At 34.7% G+C, this 27287-nt stretch overlaps 2 protein-coding genes across 2 annotated transcripts in view; one reads left to right on the forward strand and one right to left on the reverse strand.

Annotated features, from left to right (window-relative positions):
* Positions 1-10494: 10494 nt before the first annotated feature.
* Positions 10495-20368, reverse strand: LOC142338432 (uncharacterized). The gene is made up of 2 exons (XM_075388193.1): positions 19703-20368; positions 10495-11414 (listed from the first exon to the last, which is right to left on the reverse strand). Exons 1-2 carry the CDS (start codon positions 20013-20015, stop codon positions 10720-10722), a joined length of 1008 nt encoding a protein of 335 aa, XP_075244308.1. The 5' UTR covers positions 20016-20368; the 3' UTR covers positions 10495-10719.
* A 4006-nt stretch (positions 20369-24374) lies between these two features.
* Positions 24375-27287, forward strand: part of LOC142337673 (uncharacterized) — a 120492-nt gene continuing 117579 nt past the window's right edge. The window contains exon 1 of the mRNA XM_075387098.1: positions 24375-24463. The gene's annotated coding sequence lies outside the window, so the exon portion shown is untranslated. The remainder of the gene's footprint in view (positions 24464-27287) is intronic.

A 27287-nucleotide genomic window follows, 5' to 3' on the forward strand; every position in this document is an offset into this window, starting at 1 on the left:
ATATTGGTAATTGTGCTAAAAGTGTAATTTTTTATCTGTCCACCCAAAATTACACTCTTTGCAAAGAGTGTAGAAAGAGTGGAGAAAAGAGTGTAAATACAGTGTAATTTTTTTTAAATTACAGTTTTACCTTCTTTTCCCCTATATATAGGAGTGGAATACGCATTACACACTAATTCTCACTCATTAGAGGCGGATTAGGGGTGAAACCTCGGTCCGGGCTCTTGACAATCTTGATTTTCGCAACCAGCCATTTTTAACCTTACGGTACCCGTTATGCGGCTGGGTTCTGGTAAGTCTGAAATTGTTTATCATTTTAGATTTGTCTGATCGGTCCAGAAGTGGACGCAATCTCTTCGATTCATCCTTCGAATTTTGACGGGAATCTGCTTCGGGCGCAACCATCATCTTAGTCTGAAGCCCTTATCTTGAGAGCTGCCGGTAGATACTCCAGGTCCATTGTACTAAGCTATTCAATTCATCACGGTTCCATCTTTACAGGTTTTATTTTCAACTTAAATAGTATCTTCTCCAACCAAAGATTGGACAAAAACAGCGATCCGCTCTGCTTTCTTGCAGAAAATTGTGTTTTGTTCTCTTGGTCTTCGCTTTCACTTTTAAGTACAAAAAGATGACAATTTCCTCTAGCTGCTGTGAGACGTAGTGTTTGTTTGGTTTATGATTGGCTAGGTATTTCAGGCATGTTTGCTTGTCCATGCATGAACTGTAAACATTTTTTGTCTATTTCATCAAATTTTTGTTGCTTGGATTTATTACGGTTGAAGAACTCCAAATGGAGAACAATTTTGACTCGCCTGTAGATTATATGCACTTCTTCTGTCCACCTTTTCCAACCACTTTCCTATCAATTTAGACCGCCTCATTATTTTCAGCTGTTTCAAATCTCTCCGAATATTTTGTTTGTGTAGTTAGAGTTAGGTCTCATGACCTGTATTTTACGCTATACGATTGCACTAGTAATAAGCATTTTTTCAGCTCTGCTGACTATCCAGTTTCCGGCGAAGAGGTTTCACCCCTATTTCACCCCCAATTAGCGGGGATTACGGTGTAATCCGTTTTCCACTCTTATTGCTTTGATCAGCTTTTCATAGTATATATACATTCAAACTTTGCATTAGTTTTGTTTATAGCTCAATTTATATACCGATATTGCAAGATCCCATATGTCTATGTCTATATATCTGCCTAAGCTAATGGATAGGGAAACTAATGCTTTCTCCAATGTATTAAATTTTGGCATCTTCATTCCAACAAGGAGGCTCGGTAATGTGCGTACGCACATAATGTTCTGACCCCGCTCATCCACGTTCTTGACTTCATTGGCTACCAAATGATGAAGAGATAGAAAACTTTTGAAAACATACACATTGTTCAATAAACAACCAATAAAATACGATAGTGCTACGCTAGAGAGCCGATGAAAGTTTTTGCTAAAAGGACAGCTAGAAATGTCAATAATGAAAATCAACCAACAAACATTTTGTACGACCAAAACCCGATGTCTATGGTAAAAAAAATAATAACAAAGTCAAAATCGCGTTAGATAAAAACCAAAATAAAACAATTTAAACTATAGTTCATTAGAAAAGACATGAGACCTGTCCCCAATGCGACTGGTTAACAGGAGAGCAAATAGGTGCGAAGTTCAAAATAACTTTTCCATTTTTGAAAACAATTAATTTCACAGTTATCAATGTCATTAGAACTCAACTGAAATCACTAAAATGTTCATTTATATATAGCTAGGAAGTAATTGAGACATGTCGTTATCCAAGGTTCGATTGTGCAAAAGTTCAAAGCCAAATGGATCAACGATTTTTGTTAAGATTTAAAAAGAAGCCAAAAATCCTCTGAAATGTACAAATATAGAAAAATCTAACATTTTATGAAATCTCGTAGCAACAAAGACAAGAAACAAATGTTTGAAGCTAAACTTGCTATGAAGATTAAATTATAGCTCACTTGAAACCGTTTGTGACCTGTGTTTGCAGAGACTGAGCTACAAACCGACCGAAAAACTACGACGAAGCTCAAAAACACAAACAAGTTTCTGAAAGCAAATTTTTTCAAAAGTCATAACAGACTTACGATTTCAAAAAAACAATGCACTATATAGCAACACCCCAAGAAGTCAATTCAGCCTGCTTGTTAATAATGAGACTAAGTCAAGACCCCACAAAATAATAACAAATACAGAAAGAAGCGAAAACTTCAAACAATTTTTCTACATCAGACTGTTTAAGGCACTATAAATATCAGATGCTACCTGCAAGCAGTGTAGATCATCACTCATCTAAACATCAACATAAAAGGGCTACATAGACACGACAACAAAAAGAAACCCAAAAATTGAATAGTACGGAAATCTCGAAAACATTTTATGAAAATAAATGGTCGAAGCAATCAGTCACAAAATAAAGCCGAGCGCAAAAAATGCTTTAGTCAAAAAAGCAATTGAGACTTTTAGTTAGTGAGGTTGAGTTACATTGTGACGAAAAAGAAAGCAAAAAAGAGACAGTTAAAAAAACTTTTTTCAATTTAATTTGGAAGTCATTGAAGCAAACAGCTATAAATTGAAATCTTTAACATGGTCAAATTATACGTCCTTTAGAATCAATTGAGACCTATGGTTATCATTTCATTGGCGTACAAAAACAAAAAGAAAGACAAAGAGTGGCACAAACAAAAAATCCATAACAGTTTGCGAGATAACTGTGTCTCAGCCCAAAAAGCACAAAACTTTTTAACAAAAACAATAAACAAATCCAGATACGCCTTTTTCAAAAGCTGTGCATTTTCTCTACCATGCTTTACTTCAATTGGAAATGTCAATAAATTGATAATTTGACAGGGAAACAAAATGAACTCATAAATTATGCAATTTTGCGCGAAAATGAAAAAAATATTGAAAAGGCGTAGTATAAAAACAAAGAGACCACTATTTGAAATTTAAACCGTTACCGATCTTACTATATAACTCTCAAGAAATTGGTTTCTGTCTATTTTTACTGAAACTGCGCCCGAAGTTGGGAGAAATACGATAAAATGTTGGCAAAGTTCATAAATTCACCAATATTTTATTAAAATAAATATATTCAAAGTCATAGCAAAAATTAGATATCAACTGAAAAATCGTCTAGGTTCATTTATATTTTTAAGAGCTTGATGCTAAATGAATCTTTGTTTGGGGATATTAAGTCATTGGTCAACAAAAAGTATAACAAATGAAAGCAAAACTCAAGAAAACCATACTTTTTGCAAAAACAAAAGGTCAAAGCCATAAAAACCATCAGCTTAACTCTGAAACTATGATATAGTCTCGCTGATCCTAGTTTGTTGTAAATAGAATCTGTCATTAATGGTGCCCTGATTTGAAACTCTTGAGAGTAATCGACAAAAAACATTTACATAGCGGAAATATTTTGAAAAAAAAATTTGGTCATTAAAATCTACAAAAATTTTCATCGTAAGGATCCATGTTGAGATCAAGATCAATCCAACTCCTCTTGAGGAGTTAGATCAATCCAACTCCTCTTGTGCATATTGTATAATATTGAGTTTAAATTTGCAAAAAACTGGCACAATTATAATTCCAGAAGACTCCTAAAGACAGCGGGAGTACAACTAGCTCTTTTTTGAGCTTTAGAAGAATATGGTTGCTGTTTTAAGGTGTCTAGTTACAGCAGATTTAAAGCAAGTGGGCTAAAAAAAGCGAATTTGGTCCCATTTTTGACGAAAAAAGTCTGAAATTTGAAAAATTTACCAGAAATTCTTGCTAAAAACCTCGGACCGCACAATTCAGCAACCCTACTCTATACTTAGTGATCAACGATCGTTACCCAACACTGCCGTTAACAATTTTAATATATTTTAGCAAAATTGACGAAAATCTGGGCAAAAAATACCGAAATTGTGAATAAAAACAGCTGAATTTTGTTTTATATTCACAAAACTTAACACCTCGATAACTCCCTATAAAAACGGAAAATTGAAAAAATCTTTTCAATTCCATATTCTGCGCTGGGCTGGCTTTCTAATGATACCACTCACAATTCCATACGATGATTATATCGATCGGCCAAAATTGTCTGAACAAAAAAAACCATTTGAGCATATAGTTCCTCCCCCACTAAAGTGGGTCGGAACAATAATAAAGCTAACTAATTTGACGAGAACTGCACCTTGGTTGTTTTCACTCTAATGCTCATTCAAACAATTTTTGAAACTGTTCTAGGCTTCGTTAGAGCTTGTGAAAGGAATTATCTTTGTATTTAATACACATTCTCTCCTAATTAAGAATTTTGCTCCTTGGACAGAAAGATTGAGATGATCAAAGCCACTATTATTTCAAGACGTCAATGTTAAATCTGTATTTACAATCATTGAGCTGATTTATAGAAACAGCCAACAATAACAAGCAATTAGCCGCTCAAGAAATTGCGATGTGATACTCACTTTTTGTTAACTCAAAAGGATCAATTGTGAAACTTTGTGAAATTTCAACTAATAGTAGTTTGACAGGCTCTATGTTATTTCCAATTGGCCAATTTCGCGAATTCTCAGATGATTTTTTGGTAGTTTGACGTGTTTTTAATGACAAAATTGTATCTATGTTTGGCTGTAGATAACGATGTCGACAGAAAGTAAGGACTTTGCCATAAAGTCGCTCTTTAAGATTAATTTGACATCATAGGAAGTCTCTAAGTAACAGTGTAGAATAGTCGACGAAATTTCTCTACCAACAAATGACATTGTCGCAAATCAATTTTAAAGAATCTGATACAAAATTGGCTCAGATACGCCGCAATACTAATTTAGTGATACTGGATGTCGGTTGACTTTCAGATTCACTTCATATACGATATTACCGAAATAAAACAAAAATCACTTTGACCTTATGAGACAGGTCGAGAATCGTTTTATCGCATTAGAAGTAGGCAACTTGGAATTGTTGCTGATTGAGAAGTCGCTAGATGTGCATACCCCAGACCTTGCAATTTTATATGATATTCGTTATCTTACACAGTCAAGTTGCCCTGAGATCGGTTTCGACTCGAAGTAATTTGGCGATTCAACCTGATCACCATTCAGTGTACTAGCTCAGGTTGATGAATGTTGTAGGAGAAGAATGTAAATTTAATGTTCAGTTCCAGGGTTAAATGTTTAGTTTTTTCAAGTATAGTGTTAAATTACTAGGTAATAAAATTATCGCTGTCATTCATAATTTAATCAGTTCATTGAATTGCCCAATATTGCTTCATCTCCCGGTGCATCAAGACAATTGTGTCTTCAAGAACAAAAATTGTTTGACGCGAAGAAAATTCATAAAGCAGACGCCAATAACTTTCCAATTTTTGTGCTTTAAAATAAATTGCAGCTCTCTGTAGGGCCACATGATAAACGGAGCAGTTAAAATCATCAACTATCTGGAACACTTTATCATCGAGAAAATGTAGTTCTGTGTTTGAGTTGAAATTTTGACTGAGAAATTTCGACCTCATATTTTGACCTAATATGACAGTGTTATAGAACAGGAAATCAATATTCATGTTTTTCAGTTGAATTAAATGGATATTCAGATGATTTAAATAATGCTATTGATATTTGGGCGTTTTAAGAAAAGACAAGAGGACATTCGACAATCAGCACTTTGGTCATTTCCAGTTTAATGGATAAACAATTTTCACGCTTCACATTCTGATTCCGTTTACATTTTAAATTTTTATACATTTTACACATTAACCTGCTATATAACAGTACAAAATTTGTTAAATGGGGGCATAAGAACATGGGGTACAAAATAGGTCATAGCACTTTTAGCGCTCAGCAATTGTCAATAGTTCAACTGCCCTCCTAAATAATTGCGCAACCACACATATTCGTTTATGTCTAGGCCGAAATTAACTCACCAGGGGGTGAGGGGTGGGGCGTGGTCGTGTTCTCAAAATTACACGCTCCGGAAATACAAATGAACTCACAAATATCTGGACATAGACACTTTTGAAAATGCAAATGTATGGACATATACAACTTTGGACGCACGAAAACGTAGATATAGGCAAACTTGAACGCACGATAATTTAGACATGAATGCACGCAAAACCATTATGCTATTATAATCAGACTATTGTGCATTCACATGAACAGGCTATCGTGCGTTCAAAGTTGCATGTGTCCAGACTATCGTTTTTTCACCAGCCGAAAAAAAGTTCTGTGAGGCATGTAGATCCATTGAAGATGGGCACCAAAGGGTCATTTGATTCCATAAGTGCTTGTACTTGTTAAACTTTCCTAACAACTATAGGCATAACACCATACGCAACAGTCATTTTTTGTTAGGGCAAAATTATTTGTGTTAACGGTTACTGAATATAAGTGAAGGTTACAAAACTTTTTGACGCGAGGAAAATCCACAATTTTGAAAAACAATAATTAAGGAGAAAAGTCTAAATCTCCTTAAGAATTTCTAACTTTTTCTTAGACAAGCTAGAGTGAAAAATGCAATTAGCTAGACTAGACTCTAATTACACTGGGAACCTCTTATGCCAAGTATTGTTTAAGTTGAATAACTTCTTGGCCCAATGCAAAACCACAATTTTCAAAAACGTCTAAAGTTCCGTATGAAAAACTAACTGCCCCCTCAAGCTGGATTATTTTTGTCATTAGACATTGCGTACATTGGGGTCTTTCTTACCAAGTTTCGTTCAATTTGAAATTCTTGACCCCAATAAAATATTACTATTTTTAGAGCTCAGAGTTTTTTTTCAAATTCACGAATGTTTGGACATGCATAATTTTAAGCGTAGAACTGAGTTCACATCTGATTACACCATTGCAGACTAGAACAACCTCTGATCACACAATCCCACTCTGAAAGGAACTCTTATAAAACAGGTTCCCAAACATTGTCTCGAACTTTTTGCGCGCAAAAATTTTTCTAGACCACGTAATTTAATTACACGATGTGAGGGTTTGCGCTTGAAAATGTTCTGATCAGAGATCATTTCGGTTTTGACATATTGACCAGGGCAAGGTGAGTTTCTAGTAATATGACTCGTCTGCAACCCTCCCCGATGCTGAAATACACGGTCTGCAGCACGTCAGAAGCACGCTAAATCATAAGCCCTCTATGCTGCCCAAAAGACGTTAATTGGATTCATTATTGATCAGCAAACTTCAGCCTCATGGACAATAAACAACGATAAACGCCTCCTCAAAACTATTAAAAACTATGCATAGTCTGACTTCTTGTGCCTCATAATTTTGCATCCCTAGTCGAGACCTGGAATTTATAAAACGACCTATTAACTGCTGGGGGGGGGGGGGTAAATATTGAATTAAATTACACGGCCGAGGACCCTAGTTAAATTCGAGGCTACTTTTTTCCATAAGTCCAGTCAAATTATTTTCAAATGCAAAAATGAGGCAAACTAAAAAGTTCCGACAACATCTGGGCTCGATCTCGTGACCTTCTCCAATCTTACCCAATGCTTAACCAATTGCGCCTCTTTGTACATTGCCATTTTGTTTTGTACATTGCCATTTTGTAGACACTTTTATGGTGTGTAACATTTTGGAATTCAATGTTTTCTTTTTTTTTGCGCTACATGTCCTTGTCTTTGAAGGAAATTGAAAACAAGTCATTATAACGGTCGCGAGCGTAATTCCAGGACATGTTTTATTGTCCAGCCAAATTCCAGAACACCTTTTTTGTTTAGCCAAATTCTAGGACATCACATTAGGTCCAGACAAATTCTTTTCATACTCAATATATGTCGAGGACAGTCTTTTCATACCTTAAATCTATCTAGGACGGTCTTTTAGTATTTCCAGGTCCCGACTAGGGATCAGATCATAAATCTACTAAACTGGATAATAAAGCTACATTTTCGAACCAGAAATTATTTTTTACGTCTATTATAACTCAGAAAGTTAGTTCAAAATACATATCTTCGAAAGCTGCAAATTCGGGCAGGAAACAGCGCAAAACTTCAAGCCGTAACAAAAAGATAAACCGATAGGGCGACAAAGTTGGTATTAAATCTTTATAAATATTTGTGACCAGTCCTGTTGCATTTCGTTGATTTTTGATGACTCTCCAAACTAAATGCAATTAACAAATTTTGCTCCTATCTTTAGTTTCTACAACTTTTCTTAGCAGTTATTATTACAACGTGAAAATGTGACGTGAAACGATTAATTTGTTATTAGAGAAAAAAAATTTCCAACTGCTTTAAATTTTTTCCCGGTTATATTTGCGCACTGTCTGTTTCGTTGAATGGTGGTTGCCAGAAATTGCAAAATATTTTGAAATATTTGTCTCAAATGCGCACAATTTGGAATCATGGTCAACTTCTTTTATGATCATGGCCACCTCATGTTGTCATAACACAGTTCGTTTTTCCACCATTTCACCCCAGTCAAATAAAATTGCCATTGGAACAAATCTTTTATTGCTTTTTACTTAAAGGAACACTGAACCTAATTATTCTGGACGTCTTGATATAATGATAACTGGAAAAACGTACTAAAAGTACTTTTTTTACGAAGTTCTATGTTATTTTTTTGAAGCGCAAGTTTGAAAATTCGACTGCACTGGCTGAGGATATAGACTGAAAGTTGCCATCTTTAAACGTTCCAGAAATAACATGGCTTTGTCCTATACCGTCGAAATTATGTAACGCTATTGACAAAAACGCTTATGACCAGACTTCTGAGCATTCAGATCTTTTGTGCTTTCTTCGTGCGCTCAAAAAGAGTATGTTCAGACTTTTGTGCGTTTATGTCCAAAGGTTCTTACGTCCAGATCTTCGTGCGCTCATCTATGTTTCCAGACCGTGTAAATTTGCACACCCGACGCCCCCTGGTGCGTTCATTTTGGTCTGGACATATCAAGGATTGGCCTGGGACCTCAGCCTGGATGGCCACAATTTACGACGTTTTAATAAATAACAAAGTTTTTAACTATGTACAATATCCCAAGTCAAGACAAGCATTTGATCATCTCATGATTATGAAAAGACTTCCCGGGTCGAGGTTTTGCCGAAAAAATTTGATTATGAAAAGACTTGCCGAAAAAATTTGTAACAATTGCGGCAAAATGCAGTTTAGAAAAATACTTCACCGCAAAGCGCTCGCAACGTTTAGCAATAAACGTGGAGAAAACGGTCAATTTTATTAAGAGTTGCGCTTTTTAGCGGCAAATTTTTGTAAGATTGGTAGTTTTAGCGGAGCATTTTTTTTAAAGATTTGTCGTTTTCTGCGCTGATTTTTAAAAATTTTTACCGCCTTCACCTGAAAAAGAAACTGACGTACAAGGGCTCGAAGCTCACACCTCTTGGATGTCTATAACTTTTTATTCCACGGCGCCATCTACCACTTACGTCTATCATATTTCTTGTGAACTTAAATCAAAATCAAAAAACGTTAAGAAAAACAAAAGCGCGGAGATTTTTTCAGTTTCACCATTAGAGCAGCGAAAAAAACATATTCGCCGCTGTCAATAAGAAGCAGTGAAAAATATTGCAGCTTAAAACCGCGAATCTTACAAAAATTCACAGCAAAAAGGACTACAGTGATCTTTACCGGTCAATTGACGTAAGACATGTGGTTTATAGGGTTGAATTTATTTTCTGAAGAAATATCGTTTTTTAGAGAAACTACACCACAAATAAATGACGTTTTCAAATTACAATTGAAAGGAAATCTATGACCATGAGTTTGAGTTGATTTGAATAACTACTTGTTCCGATAGAGATCCACTATTTTTGAAAAAGTTTATTAGCCTATATGCAATTAAAAGCGGATGAAGAGTTAAACTTTCTTCAGAGAAGCTCCATCAAAAGTTCTCGATGCCTTAGACTTCTCATACATATGGGATCTTTGACTGTGAGTTTAAACTTATTTGAGTTTTGATCTCAATTGACGCAGAGACTATAACTAAATACCTTTTCTTGAAGTATATACGCTATTTTACTAAAACAATTCTTTCAGTTTTCCATCTTTCTGCTGGTTAATACAGAAACGCTTTTTAAAAGTTGCAAATTAGGAGTAGTAAACCGAAATCATAAATCAAAAACCAATTTCCTTAAAAAACGACCTTTCCTTCCGCTACTGCAACTTTCTGCGCAATTCAGTGAATTTGCTGCACAAGTGGTAAACTTTTTCACCCTAAATCTTATTTATTTTCAGTAATAAATTGAGTCGATAGAAAATTGTGCTAACTTGTGGGTGAAATTTTGTACGGTTTGCGCTTTTTACGGTAAGCGGAAATTTTTTTCACGGCTCTCAACTCATTCAACGGTATTTTACATCTTTCTTGTTCTATTATCTCCGATGAATATATTTGGAAAGCTCAGCGGTAAATGTTTGCAAGATTTGAAATTCTTGGCGGTTTTTTCACCCCTCTTGACGCATTCACCGTTTTTCTTACATATTTTTTGCAATATTTTGTGCGGTAAGTTGTGTGGTAAATTCAGCGGTGGTTTTTGTAAGAGTTGCCATTCTTTGTGGCGAATTCTTTTTTTCCAGTGAATTCACCGCAACTCTTACATTTTCAGCAATTTTTAGCGTTTACACCTCGACCCGGGTTGTTAGTTCAGCGTTTTTCCGCGCGTCTCATTGTTTTCAGAAATTTCCTCCATTTGACATGTACAGATATAATAGATATTTAAATCTAGTAACATACCTGGCTTACATTTAAGCTGGTTGAACTTTTGCTCCAATTTTTAGCGTGCCTTTATGATCCAGAAATTTTTCCACTTCGTTCTGAGAGAGTTTAATTTTAACTCCGAAGTATTTGTTCAATACCTGATCCGATTTAACCATAACAGACTTCCTCTGTACACCATTTTCTCGAATTTGGCTGACGTAAAAGTCAACGTGAAATTTCGCCGGTTTTTGTGTTTGAAACTTTAGATACGTTCCAATTGTGACCACCTCGAAATCAAATTCTAGTAGTATCAAAAAGTTAGTAGCCAAAACACTTCCGTTGACATCGACGTTTACAGATTTGGACTCCAAACGAATATTGGGGACTTCTGGATTAACCTCGAGGAAATCTGATATTTGAGAGAAATGCTTTATCGGCAATACTATCATGTTTCCGGTGGCGAAAACTTCCGCTATCAGAAATTTATGAATTATATGGGGATATTTGTGGGCTCGAAACAAAAAATTGGATAGATTTTTCTGATTACCGGTGACAGATTGGCGCTCGTGGCAGATTACACTAGAAGGGGCATCATTTGTCTGATTGTGGTCGGTTTCAAACTCAACAGTTTCATCAAAAATTGAGTCAGTAGAAGATGTCAGATCATATTCGTGCTGAGATGAGATCATGTTTTGCGCAGGGATATCGCTGCAGCCTATGTTTTCAGATGAGCCTCCGGAATCTATACAATTAACAACAAACAGGCAAAATTGTCATATCACAGATACAATTCTTTACTCCTTTTAGTAGACCTTCAAATTTTGAGTTAGCTGCAGAATTGCTGGATTATATCAAATTTGTGTTCTGTTCTGTTACTCTCATTGGGAAAAAAACGTGGCAACAGAACTTACAAAACATATTAAAACCTAATAGCTTAGAGTATGATAAACAAAGAAAATAAAAAAACAGACTTAACAGTTCATAACCACAGCTGCGAATAACAAATTAGAAAATGAAGGTGAACAAAGTTGGAACTGTATGTTTGTCAAATATTGATATTTTTCCTTTTAATGATTGATAAGTGGAAGTTTGTGAACTATTTCAAATGAAATAAATCATTGCATGTGAATGTGAATTGTCACCACTTGATGGAGACCAAATTTGCCTAATTAATGATATATTTACTTTTTCTCAAAGGTTTAAATATTTAATTTTTCAACCCCTTAAATACGGCCATTTCTTGCTCAATTCTTTTTCAGCTAAATAAGCTTAAATCTTTGAGGTGCCAAAAATTCGTATTGCCGCATCGAGTTTTTTGATCTACCGACAAGCTTTGCCGTTTCAGGATGACGACTGTTTTCACTCAAAAATTGTAAGATTTCCGTCATAAAAGGAGCTAAGTTATGAAAAGGATTTTAAAACATTGATTTTTAAAACATGGTTAAACAAGCAACTACTGCAGCAGTCAGTCAGAAATAAAAAGACCACCACAGTTATAAGTCTGATAAGACAGGTGGCCAATTTACAACTTTTGGAAGGCAGCGCAATCCATCAGCGGCTTATCAGAGCGAGTAGGAGTTCAGTGATATTGTTCTCAATGGTTTTCCACAAAGACATGAGCAGTTTTTGGCACAGAAGAGCGCCAAAATTATCTGAAATTGGAGAGCAATAAAACAATCTGGATAGAGGGACAACGAATGTTGAAGGCATGGGAAACGTTGAAAACGAAGCGACCAACTTTATCGATGTGCAGCACAAAGTGACCAATCAAAAAATTTTGCACGTAAATGAGTAAATAAACAAGTAGCTTTGTATCACGTTTAGTATAAAAGAAGAATTAATTCGTCCACAATATTAAATCGGTGCTTTAACTAAGATGCAAACAGCCCTCATATACAAAAACGAGAAAAAACTTTCTTCTCATCCTACATTAGAGATAATAGTTTCTACTTTTCAATCTAGAATTGGGCTTGGTCACGAAAAAAACTGGCACAAAAAGACCTGTTCATTTTAAATTAAGGAGATATAGTGCACATTAAAAAGAAAAAAAGGCGAGGCTTCTGATTTGTCAGTATGGAGTTTTGTGAGTCTTAAAAATTGTCAAAGTTATGGAAAAACTTGTGAAGGAAAAAATTGAAAACAAAACTCCTCAAGCACTGGGGAAAATTTTTTGGCGTTAATTAGCGAGTGATTCTATCAGGTATAGGACTAATGAGGACAAATGAATAAGAAGTTGAAAAAAAATTTGTTCGATAGAGGGTCAGTTATAAATTTCATGAGAAAATAAGTCAAGCTTTAAAAGATTTCCAAGAGCATGTTGCCAATTGTAGTAGAACGAATTTTCATTGAGGTGAAAAACGATACAGCGTTCAAAACTGAAGCAATTTACAATATTTGCATAAACAAAGAGCTACCTACTTTTTCTGAAATGCCTGTACTAAAAAACGTTGCCGATAATATTAATTGAAAAGGGGGAGAAGATGCAAGTTGCCTTCAACTAGGTTGAAAATTGCCAATATCTGTTGGGTCAGATTACTGGACACACTTTGATACGCTCAAAACGTCGATATCAAAAACAATTAAATAAAATCAGCCTTTAGATAACTGTTTTCTGGAAAAATAAAAAGCGACCATTCGAAAGTGTTTAGTTCAGTACCCTATTCAGAGAATCTTCTGGAGATTGAAAAGTCAAAGTGCCCCAAAGTGCAAAGCAAAAAAATTTTAGTGTTTGTCCACTGGTAATTCAGATAACACGTCAGACTATTTGCCGCGAAATCGGAAAAAAAAACGATATAAACTTTTATTTCATGAATTATAAGAGTTATGAAAAAAACAACTGTTTCGAAAATGAACTAACGCAACAAAAAATTCTCAAATGTTGGTTTAGACAAGTTGTAAACAACGAGCTGCAGGACTATTGACTGAAAGGAGTAAATTTCTGAAGTAGTGACAACTGACCACTTTGTTTTCGGAAAAACCAAGTTAGCATTGATGCTGCTGTTGTTGAACAAATAGAACAAGCAAACTCAGCTCTGAGCTCAAAACCAAAAACAAATAAAAATTTAACAATTGATAAAAAAGTCTTAGGTAAAACTGCAGAACTGAAGCCTTTGGTTCCCGGCAGAAATATACGTAAAAGGCCATAATAAAGGCTTCAAATGATAGGCAAGTGAGTTAAATTTTTGAAACCTGCTCTTGATGAAGAGACCATACACTTTCGGTCAAAATTTGCCGAGATGGATATAGTACAGAAAAGAACTCATCACAAGAAAAACATTCGAAAGTGCCGATGGGTTTCCAAGCACCTCAAGAAGGGTATGGATAAAGCAACTGACATAAAGTACAAAGCTGAGAAACGGATTTTTTCCAACAGATTTCTGTGGTATCTTAATTGCTTCGAAATATAACAACTAAAGATTTTGAAGCGGTGAAAGAGAAATTGATAGTTGGCAAGAAATCCAATCAATCGCAGGTTCTAGTTGAAAGAGAAAAGGAGCAAAATACTAATCCAGAATAATGAATGTACATAATCACACATTTTTCTGACGGAAAAAAGGACAAAATTAAAACTAGAAATGAAGCAAAACTGTTTACATCAATTAGATGGAGCTGATTATTCTGAGACCTCTCCTTCTACTAGCAAGCTAAAAATTTTAGCTTAAAGGAAATTAAAAGGTTGTAAAGGCAAAAAAATATAAAAACTGTGCCCCTGCAAATTAAATTAATGGGAAAACTCTGCCGTGTTTATCCCAAAAGCTTTGAGCAATTGAACAAATATGCGGGAAAAGTATTTTGTAATCCTATATTAGTCAATTCACTGACTAAAGCAAGCAGCCAAAATATGTTTTAGGAGCTCTGAAAGTCCCTATTTGATCGAAACTTTGACAGAAAACAACCATCTTCTGTTACTTCTTATGAATGAATGAATATTCATTCGAACTTATTTTGAAGATCAGTTTATATGTTTTATTTAAATGCTAGAAACCATGTTGAATATAAACGACAGAGGAATTCTTGAGTTGTTTCTAAAGAAGCGATATCTCAAAACCAAAAGAGCAACGTTATTGAACACAGAACAAAACACTATATATACACTAGAATTCAAGATCATCAAATTGACGTAGCGCCACATGACTCAGACTCAGAACGAGTAGATGCGCATGCATGTTTCCAGTAATTTGGTAGGTTCCGCATTTTTTCAGCCTGGTATTTGCCAGCTAAGCAAACTAAACCAAACATTATTTCTATCGCAAGTGTTTTTTTTCCCAATTGCTGAGTGAGAAACCCAATTGCTGAGTACTTCAAAGCTGGAAAATGCTTGTTTTGATCCCAAACGAATGCTAAACTTCTAAAAATTGTTCCATCAACCAGCAACATTAATGTAATTGGCTAAGAATTTGAAAACTGGAATGGTGGTATTAATTGATGACGTTCGATGACAGACTACTATTTCAGGCGGGGAAATATCACGTGACCGTTTGTTTGGTAAAACTAAAATCCGCAAATGAAAACACTCTCATCTTTTGAGGCCCTAAGGTATTACTGGAAGCGGCGGTTCTTGAAGCAGTCCTCTTCTGAGGCCTCCCTAAAAAGCTGGGGTATCAACAGTGTAAGCCAACAAACAATGGAAAGGATAATCAGTGTTGTCTCAATCCTGCAACTAACTCAGTAATACCCACACAATTAAAACACAAATATACAATGAAATGAGCTGTCATCTGAGGGAGAGCTGATGAAGTACCTAATTTAACTAATCTACATGTCAACAGACGCAACGGAAGCTGATTTTCTGACAAGGGCACTACCACAAGCAAAAATAGTACAACATTGAGTAAAGTTTTTGTTTAAAGCCAGACTCTAACGTATGGGCAGCTATATGGGGTATTGGAAAAACTGAAAGTGCCGATGGGTTTTGGAAAAACTGAAATAAGGTATTGGAAAAACTGAAATAACATAACGAAGGAACCTATAAATGTCTTAAAGATTACAAACTTAACGAATGTTGATAATTACACAAAGAAATCAAACCTACAAATTGATCAAAACAACTTCAGTTAGCAGCTTAGAAAATGAATCTGAAACCAGCTGAGGATTTGTGTTTTTCAAATTGTGATTTTTGTTGAATGATGTATGAACGTTGTGAACTCTTTCAATTGAAGCCAATTGTTGCATGCGAAAATGAAATTTCACAAGTTGATTCAGCAAAAATGCCTAATTGCTGATAGATTTACTTTCTTCCTAAAGTAAACAGTACATAACACAATTAAATTTCAATTCATTAAAATGGTACCAATTTTGCTTGATATTCTTCAGCTAAAAGCGCCTCAATTTTGACATGCCCTAAATTCTAGTGCCTCATCAATTTATTTGCCCTATCTAACGAGAGTTCTGAGACCAAGAATATCAAATTTCTGTCATGAAAGGAGACAAATAATGAGAACAATAAAAAAAGGACTTTATAGCATCGTTGAAAGGGACGAAACGTTAGTGTCGCAGAGGACTTCGCAACGTGGAGTACTCGTTTCTCTGCCTTTGCATCAAAAGGAGCGTTGGTCTTGACATTCGCAGTTGCGACCAACCAGCACCACTACCTCATCAGCCACAGCACCACGTGAGCCCAAACTTGAGGCCCATGCGCAAAAAAGAGTTACAAAAAACTATAGCCACAAAAACCAGATTTAGTGCTAGTTGGCAATCACGCTGGAATCCAGCAATCTTATGCTTAATCGGCATAAATTTATAACAACAGTGGTCTTGGTGAAGAACAAACAACTACTGCAACAGTGAGTCAGAAATGATAAGAACATCACAGGTTTAGGTCTGATAAGACAGGTGACCAATCAACAACTTTATCAGAGTTAGTAGAAGTTTTGAGAGACGTAGTTCAATGGTGCTCAAATGTTTTCCACAAACACAGGAGCATTTCTTGGAGTAGAAGATTGCCAAAGAACATCAGAAAAAAGAGACTGCAACAAATAATCTAGATATCAACCCCTGAAACGGTTAAAAATTGACTGACGTTACTGACGTTTGATATGTCGTTTTCTCAAATGTAACCTGTACATAATATGTTTAATCTTAAATCCGTTCAAATCCGACCATTTTTTGCTGATTCTCTTTGAGGTAAAACAGCTCATATTTTCGACGTCCTTAACTGAGACCCCTACCAATCTTTTCTGTTCTTTCAGATTGACAAGGTCAAAAATCTCAAGTTTTTTTCTCAATAAAGGAGCTATGTTTTAAAAAATATCATCAGTTGAAGTTTAAAGAATTGTTTAAAGGGATGACGCTCAGTATGTACCCTGATTTTTGATTTGTTGAACTTTTCTAAACTGAAATTTTTTTTACGATTTGTTAATTTTTGATTTGTTGAATTTTTCACAAACAAAACTCAAATTTTTTACAAAAAAGATTACGTTGCTTCGAAATAAAATTACGACAATTTATTCTGTTGTTTGCTGTTTTTGAAACCCTTAAATTTAACTGATCTTGACAAAAAAATCTTACGGAGTCTTATTTCTTTTTAGCAAAAAACCGCTTCAATCTGTAGCGTGCCATACCTTGTACTGCCTCGTCGGAGTTGTTGGGCTACCGTGTTCTTCTAACAAATTTTTACACTTTGGTCAGATCCATTTTAAGCACTTTTTCTTAACGAGAATCCCGATGAACTCTATATGTTGTAGCGTAAGTTAAAATTTATCTTTTATTTACTGGGTTTTGCTGATTTTCACCTTCAGAGATAAGCAAAATGCCAATTAGCCAGTTTTTTTTAATTAAAAGAAAAAGATAATGTACATATGCATGAGTTTGATATTTTCGTATTCAACTACTCAAAATGTCTGACCTTTTTTTTCAATCTCCATATTTACGACAAAACATTGTATTCAAAACGAATATGCATTTCTTGTCACATGAAAAGTGTTTCAATACAATGATCTGTTCTAAACTATATCTAACTAAATATAACTTAAAAAGTCGTAGACCCTTTTTCACGTAACTGCATCCGTACTTTCCGTGCAATTTCAACTAGTATTTTTTCCAAATCATCACTTGTTCAATAAGATTTTATCAGCGCAAAAAGGTTTCACAAAAAGATTTGAAACTGAGTATGCATCATAAAGAGGCTCTAATTTGTTCAAACCTTTTTTGTTTTATTTGTTTTCATCTGCTCATCAACTAATTGGGGGATATTTTTAGAAGGTATTGTACTATTTATACAAGAGTCTTCTGAACAATCAGAAAAAGCAGTTTCTGTCTAATTTCCCAAAAATTTTGTTTTGATAAAATATCTATTCAGAAAGCAGAAAAACTGACAATTACACAACTAACTTACTATTCAATTTCCTTATGATGCAGATTTTCAAATCATCCAATTACCAATGAATATCTTTAGGCGGTGTTGATGTCCAGGCTATGCTCTAATATTGCTGAAAACTAATTTACGTTTTTGAAAACTAAAAATATTGCGACAGCAATAATGAGCGCTCCCTAACCTAATGATTCAAAGAGTGCAGTCAGAGATACTGGTCAAAACTGAACGTAAAAGTGGAGAAATAAAAATGATTGGGTGAAAATCAAATTATCAAATAAGTATAAAAAACTGCAAGAAAAATAAATTAAATAACTTTAATTATATTGAATATTTCAAATTTGATTGAAGACAAAACAGAGAGACAATTTTCCTTAAACATTAAATTTTAGGGTTTACTTGTTTGCAGTTCGGCAGATTTCGGCTTCAACAAAACAAAAAACTTCTATTGGAAATAGGGATTGGAAAATTAAAAAGACGATAAAATTGTTCAAAACATACAAAAAAGCAATTAGTTTCTATTTTCTATAATATATTAAAGAAAATTTTTTATTAAAGAAACTATTTGTTGCCTGAAAAATTGTTTTCCTGGTATATTTTTCCAGAAGTACTCTCCGAATGAAAAAATGATCTTCCTTATGTACGAAAACTACAGAATAAAATTTTTCTAGAGCGCCAGGATTTTGAGCATCACGATTTTATTACAAAATGAAAAACTTCAATTTTTTTCCTTGATTTTCACCTACATACGGGAATTTTTTAAAAATTTAGTTGTCTGTATCTAGAAATTATCCAAATACAGGAGCACCGAAACGAAAAGAAAAAATCACACATAATCAGCAACTGTAAACTTTGTTTTCTTGATGCTCGTTAACATTTTTTGAGAAAAAAATTGAAACTGGACCTTTGTTTAACCAATTTCTGAATAGTTCTTTTGTTCCACGTATAGCATGAAAAACATTTAGTTTTTTGTTTGCTACCTTTAGCGTGTAATTTGATTGCTCTACATATATTTCAGAAGGTATTTACTGTGTTTCCGCTGAAATGATATCAAATTGAGCGTTGTTATTTAAAAAATTGTGATCAAGGTTGCTCCAAAAAATGCTTCAAATTGAGCTTTGCGAAACTGATAATTAAAATAGCTTTTACTAGCAGAACAACAAAATAATTTCTGACAAAGTTGGGACTAATGTTGAAACATTCTACGCTAGGCGCACTCCTTGCAAAAGCCGTCTTGTTAATGCCTTATATGGACCTATAAATGATCTTAGCATGGTAACTGAGAACTTTCATCCCGGGTTGGTCTTTTAGACTGTTATCAATACCATTTACATAAATGCACCGTCAATTTTTCAGTACACCATTTTATTAATTGTAGCTATTTGTAGCTATTTCACTCTTGTGTATGTTTGGCTGCAATAAAAATCTGAGTTTCCGAGTATGCTAATAAAAATCAGCGTCCCGTCATTAAACGAGGCCGAATTTAAGCAGTTATTATCTCTGATCTAAGTAAATGCACGCACTCAATTTAGAGTCGGGACACAACAATTAAGAAAGAATTATAGTCAAACAGTTTGGGTTGAAAATAAAGTCAGATTGAAGCTAGAGAAGTCTTAGTTATAAAGGGAGGACATTAGGGAACATTATTATAAACATTAGGGAGGACCGCAATCTGAGCAGAATATCCGACCTAGAACTATATGGGATCTATTTTCCTTTACCTGGATCAAACTGGCCCTCATTTTGCAGCACGATTTTCCTGTGAAGAAGATCCATCAACTCCGCTGTATCCAAATTCGGCTTCCTTGGAAATATTTCAGCAGCACAATTTCCAACTGGACATTTGTTACTTTCATGGGCCTCATTTTGTGCCCCGCAATCTCCATTCAGATACCAGGGTCCACAGATCACGTGATAACAAGGTAGTAATCGAGGTCCTGAGGCTATTATCTGTTTGCAATAGTCACATCGAAGTTGTAATTGGCCGTTTTTGTAAACCTTCAGTTCCTGCGAAATGCTTACTCCAGCACCCATTTTGATCAGTAGTTCTTATTAGTTACCTGAAGGTTCTCTGTGTAGGAGAAGATTTCTATGATAAAAATTGGAATATGCGCAAGATGGGCACATTTATAGCTTGGCAAACTCAAATAATCACCACGATAGACTTAATATTTATGCAATTAAACTATTACTCAAAAATATTGATATTATCTGAGGAATTTGTCGCCAACCTAACAAAAAACGTTTGTCTGATAATCATCATTTCTTAAGTAAAATTTACAAACCATTTTTGATGCTTACTTTATTCAAAAAATGATCTCTTAAAAGCTAGTCCATGCATATGCCGGTTCCAGTCTGTCTGTAAAGCTATAAATAAGTATTTTAGTTCTACTTGGTTTGGCAGTTGAACTGTGGTTTATACTTTTGAACAAATTATTATATTTCTTCGTGAATTAAATCAATTTTATGAGATACAAAATTTACAAAAAATAAAGTCCGAAAAAATACAACATGTTCATATATCTTATGGTGCTTGTCATCATTAAACTTGTCTATGTGATAGTCTACAGAACATATTTAGACCTACACTGTTGAATACTGGTGCAAATAGTAGTCTTTTGAATCTGAACTTTTTTACTTCTGTTTTTGCCAGTAAAAGATTATAATTGTTCTGTACACAAAAACGAGAATAGAAGCTCTTTAATTAGCTGTATATGTTGAAAATGATTCGGAACTTTATCTGAACAAAGAGAGAGAGAGAGAGAGAGAGAGAGAGAGAGAGAGAGAGAGAGGGGGGAGAGGGAGAGGGAGCGAGAGGCTGTGTGTGTGTGTGTGTGTGTGTGTGTGTGTGTGTGAGAGAGAGAGAGAGAGAGAGATAGAAAGAGAGAGAGAGAGAGAGAGAGAGAGAGAGAGAGAGAGATACCAATCAGAGTCAATGTGAAAATATGGAATTCACTGTTATCTTCCTATTGCTCGCTTTTAACCATAATTATTAATTTTTTGAAAACAATTGCTATCTTGCTGCGAATCAAACCCGAAGCCCTTTTTTATTTTGATCGAAAGCATTTGAACTTTTGTTTTGAGCATTAGTAATTTTTATTATGCTCAAATTTGCGGGATCAAAATGCTGAAACAATAATTCTGTACGTTGAATGCGATTAACAAATAGAGCAACTTAAGCTTCAAATTTTAGTTCATGCAGAACCAGGATAATGAATCAGAACAAAAACAAAATTGGAGTACAAATTTTTTTTTAAAAAAAACTGTGAAATAAAGTTTCTAAATTGCAATGAAAAATTGTTAAAAAAATATTCAAATTTGCTTTTATAAAATTTTCACATATTTAATCGACAAATTCATAAATTTTGGATCAAACCTCAAAACAATTTAAACCATCTCTCTTCCTTCTTGTTTAATGCGCCTTAGGACCATTATAGTGTAAGCATTGTCATCTTAGATTTTAAAAATTATCAATTACTAAGAAAAATTCCACATTGACTAGAATTTAGAATATTTGTAATATTAAGCTGGAAATTGCAAGGAAATAGCGTAAAATTTCAGGTTGAGACAAGATGTAAAAAAAGTGAAATGAAGATCTTGTTAGCAGATATTTGGACTTTGAATTATTTCAAACATTTTAGAAGAGGTGACATGAACTTCTGAGTGAAAGTAATATAAAAGAGGAACGTGGAATTCAATTTCAGAAAATGCCAAAAAAAACGTGATGAGAAATATAAAGTTTGCAAAATTTCGCTGTAGGAAATTGTTTTGCTCAGTTTTTGTCATAACACGGAATTAAATCAATAGAGATACAGGTTTCATTATAAAATTTTTAAATTATTTTTCATGTTTTTGCACTTTGTTTACTAGTTTTCAGTCATCTGGCACTCATTTTAACTGCTCTAGATCCTTGGGAATATTTTTTTTAATTCACCTCAATTCCTAAATGGGGCATAACAACTTGGTTTTCCGTTGTGATAGTCATTTCTCTCAAATTATTGTCTAATTTGTTTTTGCATAAACATAAAAAATGCAAGCCGTTGAATCACAGGTAATTAAATTTTTTCATTTTTTCTGTCTGTTGACATTTTTCTGACAGTTGAGACAAGAGTCACACCTTGAAGAATTTGCACTCTGGTTTGTCGAATCATTTTTGCGGTAGTTTTAAAAATGCGTTTTCAGTTTTTGAAAAATTAATTGGAATGCAATGGGTTGGAAGTTCACGTGCGAACACTTGTAAGTGCATCTCCTTTTATCATATAATTATATTTTCCTTAAGCACAATTGTATTCCAGGAAGTCAATGTTTTTGATGAAACATCAAAAAGCAGTGCCAACATAGTTTTCACGGTGTTTTTCGTAAGATCTCGACAGATTTGGTGTAAAATATTCCAAAATCAAGGTCGTAATCGAGTTTGGCCTCTCTCGGTTCAACTGTGTTTTCAAAAACAACAAATCTTTAATTCTCTTCAATTATGATATTGAAGCATTAAAATATTCTCTGCGATCACTTGAATTCTCATACTGCTGTAAAGGCAGGAGTTCTAACATTCGTAAAATGCCATAGCGGAAAGTTTCAAACAATATTTCTGTAACCGCTGCTTTCCTATCAATGACAAGGAAAGTTTTATACCGCCCAGTTCGTTATTAGCGGTTTACAAGATGTCGGGATACTAAGTTCTGCAGTTCGCTTTTGTAACTTTATACCCGCTATTCTGTAAATTACCGTTGCATTAAACGTTGCTTTCTTAGTCCAAATAACTAATCGCTCAGCTTTGCTGAATAATAAAATCAATTGCTGGAACTACTCAGTAACTTCCAATTGAACAATCAAACAATTTTTTTTTCTGAGTTTTGTTTAACAACTCAATAATTCAATTTGGTGCTATTCAAACCAAAATTTGTGTCCCTATAGGTTGCTCACTGTTTGTGTTTATAAACGAATCTAAGGGGGTACATTCAATTTCAGAATAGAACACAATTCACAGAGGAGAACCCGTATTTTGCCGTAAGCGGACTTGAATTGTTGGTCAAAACAGAGGTCCTTCGTTAGTCACTGGGGCCGAAGCGATAGAGACGACGTAGCATCTAGGTTTTTGGTTTGGAAAACTCAAGTCTGTGAACTGAAAATCTATCTTTCACCGCCTATTACCGTCAACGAACTGATTATAAATCGTTCGTCTGGTCGAAGAAGAGGAATTTTTGTCACCCTAATGTTCAGTTATCAGAGGTTCTTTAATTTCCTTTCTCTCAAGTTACTCGAACTTTCAAGACCAAATCGATGATAAGATAAATTGCAAGTTTCACGTTAGCAAGACACAGTATTTTACTGCTCAAGTGAGGTTGTTAGGCAAACTGGATTTCTTTGTGAAAATAGTTTTCTTAGTTCTTTCAAAACCAACCTGACTTCAACTAATAATCCGGTGCTCTGCTCAAGCTAGAGCTCCCGTTTTTCCACAAAAATTGAACCCGGTTTCTATGATCACAACAAAGCTCAGGCATAATTATCTGCTGGCATAATTATCACAACAAAGCTCAGGCATAATTATCTGCTGGCAAAATTATCTTTTGTTAAGCTTTGAAGTGTGTGGAATCAGATCTATGCGGAATTTCACGTGTCTTAGTTCTTTCGCTTCACTTCTATATAAGTGGCAGCAGCTGTGATTATTTAGAAAAGTCAAACTAACACTTCGTTGTTACCAGGTGTAAAACGCAATTTTGTCATACAATAGTTTTAGTGACCTCGTTTTGTTAAGACTTTAACCCGGTCAGCTTGTTCGCACGTTTGGGGGATGTTTTGACACGTTTACAAATGTATGAAATTTAGAAACAACATGTGTCGACATAAAATTGTTTTAATGAAATGAATGTTTGACAAAATTATTAATGCTCGGCCTTCACAATTTCATTATAAATAGCACGATCAAGCCCACATGAAGTTGAATAAAGTCCAGTTCATATCAGTGCAACTAAATCTCACTTCTAATTAGGAGATCCTAAACCTCACCATCAATCTCTCAAGAGACCAGTGCAGTGTCATATTGCATCATTTTCAACCTCTCCCACCCTATCCTACCCTCTCCAAAACTCTCCTCCACCATTCTCTCATTCCCTCCTCGCTTCTTTTCCTTCTTTCCATGTCTTCCTAAATTTTCCCAGTTTCTTTTCTGCCTTATTCTGATGATTATGGTTAACTCCCACTGATGTCTGTTACTGATTACTGAGACACCAACTCTGCTGGACATAGCCAAACCCACTCAAATCCAACACACTTCTAACATTCTCCCAGGTTTCTTACTTACCCCTCCCCCTCCTGGTGGCAGGGCTGCTTGTGACCCTTTGTGTTATTCCTGGCCCCTCCCTTGATGAGGAGGCCTCCTCGTACTATCGTTTCCTCTCCCTAATATCCCAATTACATCATCCACTACTTTCACATTATTGTCTTCATTTCAAATACTATCGCAACAATAAGCCGATTAGTCAGTTAGATCAATTTAGAACATTTATCCATCAGCTTCCAGAGGCTTTTGATAATCTAGAGTTTCAAGAGGATTAAGAGGCTTAATCCATTTTGCTTGCCGGAAGCTTCTGGCCTCTAAGAAAAAGGGACAAGTTCTATAGCTGATAATGCGTTATATGCTTCCAATCGATTTTAACTCAAAGTTTTTGTAGGCAAAAACAGAAGTTTGGAGAAGTAATTCTGAAGTCACAAATTTCCATTTATTCCGATTCACTTTAAACTAACTTGGTTTTTAAGAGTTCAAAGCTTAAATAGCAAATTTTAGAATGGCAATGTCCTAACGAACTAGCTTTCTCCGATTAATAAACATTTTATAAACAACGAAACGCACCAAAGGACACTATTGGTACCAGAAATTATGCGTATTTTTGTATGTATTTGATTTCCGCCCTTTGTGCCCCCCCCCCCCTCCTCCTCCTCCTACTACTACTACTACTACTACTACTACTACTACTACTACTACTACTACTACTACTACTACTACTACTACTACTACTACTACTACTACTACTACTACTACTACTACTACTACTACTACTACTACTACTACTACTACTACTACTACTACTACTACTACTACTACTACTACTACTACTACTACTACTACTACTACTACTACTACTACTACTACTACTACTACTACTACTACTACTACTACTACTACTACTACTACTACTACTACTACTACTACTACTACTACTACTACTACTACTACTACTACTACTACTACTACTACTACTACTACTACTACTACTACTACTACTACTACTACTACTACTACTACTACTACTACTACTACTACTACTACTACTACTACTACTACTACTACTACTACTACTACTACTACTACTACTACTACTACTACTACTACTACTACTACTACTACTACTACTACTACTACTACTACTACTACTACTACTACTACTACTACTACTACTACTACTACTACTACTACTACTACTACTACTACTACTACTACTACTACTACTACTACTACTACTACTACTACTACTACTACTACTACTACTACTACTACTACTACTACTAACGTGCCATTGCATTAATCATTAAAAATATATTGAGTGTCACTTAGGAGGGTTGCAAATAACATTCATCCATTAAGGTGGGGAGAGGGGTTTCAAAAACGGAAAAGATACAATTTTATAATAATATAGACATAATGAGGTTTCTGCTATGTGAACAAAATTGTTTGCTCTATTTGGATGCAGACAGAAACAGTGGGAGGCAGCCTGAATTCACTCCGACATATACAACAACCTCCATTAAGATCACCAACAATAATTCCCTCTATTCATCATATCCCAAGTGACTTTTGGGGAGAACTGAGTGGAGACGAAGCCAAGGAGCTGATACAATTTCCATTTTCACTGTCTCATTTATCCAAAATTGCCACCACCACCACTATCATATATAACCACCCTCTGTTTTTCCCACCCCCGCCCGCCCCCTTATTGCGCTTTTCGACCACAAATTTTTGACCGCCTTTTTTTCACCACCAGTCTGCTCCTCAATTTTAATCCTTTCGCACAACATGTGTAAAAACAATGGTAAATCATTTTTTTCTCATTTTATGAAATAAAATGTTAAAAGAATAATGAAATGAATTGTTGAAGGAAACACCAATTCAGTACTCTGCTTCTTACATTGAGGCTCAAAAATTAGTAATAGAATGGGTCAATTAGTGTTAAACCATGTAATTATTGTTCACAAAAATAAACCTCTAAAAAATAGGTATAAGCAAGCGTTTTGCCAAACTGATCATGAAATCCTGCGAGCGTTGCACATTTTTGCATTTATCAGTGGGGAAAAGATATAAGATACGTTCAATCAACTGTTTAATCAGTTTCAAAATGCAACAACGGAACTTTAATTGGAAGTTCAGTATTATTACCAATTCGTTTTGAACGATAGTTGCCATTTAACGGAAAATGTATCTGACTGCATTTTGAAAATCTAACTGCGTCTAAAATTATTTCTAAGTATTCTACCAATTGTGACTCTTTCAACATTACTCACTTAAATTAATGGAGGTAAAAGGTAAAAGAAGTCAAAGAAGTCAGTCGCATGCGTTTTTTGTAAAACACACAAACAAACCACAGCTTATTTGAAACAATGACAGAGGTACATAAAGAGAGGAAAGATTTTGAAAAAATGAAGACAGAAGACTTGATAAATGAATGTTGGAATTTGAATAAATTATCATTACAACTTAAAGATGAAAATGCTTTTCTCCGACAACAAAATAACAAAATGGTTGATAATCTAATTGACAAAGTAAACGAAAAAACATCGAACCAAATCCATGACAACAACAAAGTTCAACAACATCAACAACAAACCAAGATTATTTATCCAAAGTTTATACCAAGATCAACAAAGACACTTATTTTTTCGGATAGTACATACAAAAAGTACCAACAAAAGATCTGAGCCCAAGTACAGCTATACACTCCTATCCTTCAGCAAAAGTTCAAGACTTAAACGAAAGATATCATCAATGATGGAGTACACCCATCAGTCAGTCATGGTATACCTAAACTTGTCAGAAATATTCGGAACTTCTACATGCATCTTGGGCTTACGGTGTCAGAAACTGAAATAAAACCGAGAATTATCAACCAAACCTTTGGAAAAAATTTTGATCACTATCATAACAACAATTTTTTTGGTTTCCATCCAAAACAAACATTTTTACCTCCAACTCATTATAAATTTGGCTAATTTTTGTTGAAATATAGAACAATGCGACTTTTCTTGATATTTTTA

Source organism: Convolutriloba macropyga, chromosome 4 (assembly GCF_964194025.1).
Source record: "Convolutriloba macropyga chromosome 4, txConMacr16.3, whole genome shotgun sequence".
Lineage (NCBI taxonomy): Eukaryota > Metazoa > Xenacoelomorpha > Acoela > Convolutidae > Convolutriloba > Convolutriloba macropyga.

Bases quoted from the DNA above. Each gene is read 5' to 3' on its own strand.
- LOC142338432 (XM_075388193.1), bottom strand. From the start codon at position 20,015: ATGGGTGCTGGAGTAAGCATTTCGCAGGAACTGAAGGTTTACAAAAAC. The intron at 11,415-19,702 runs GTAAAGGAAAAT...TTAATTGTATAG, and splicing joins TGAGGGCCAGTTTGATCCAG to ATTCCGGAGGCTCATCTGAA.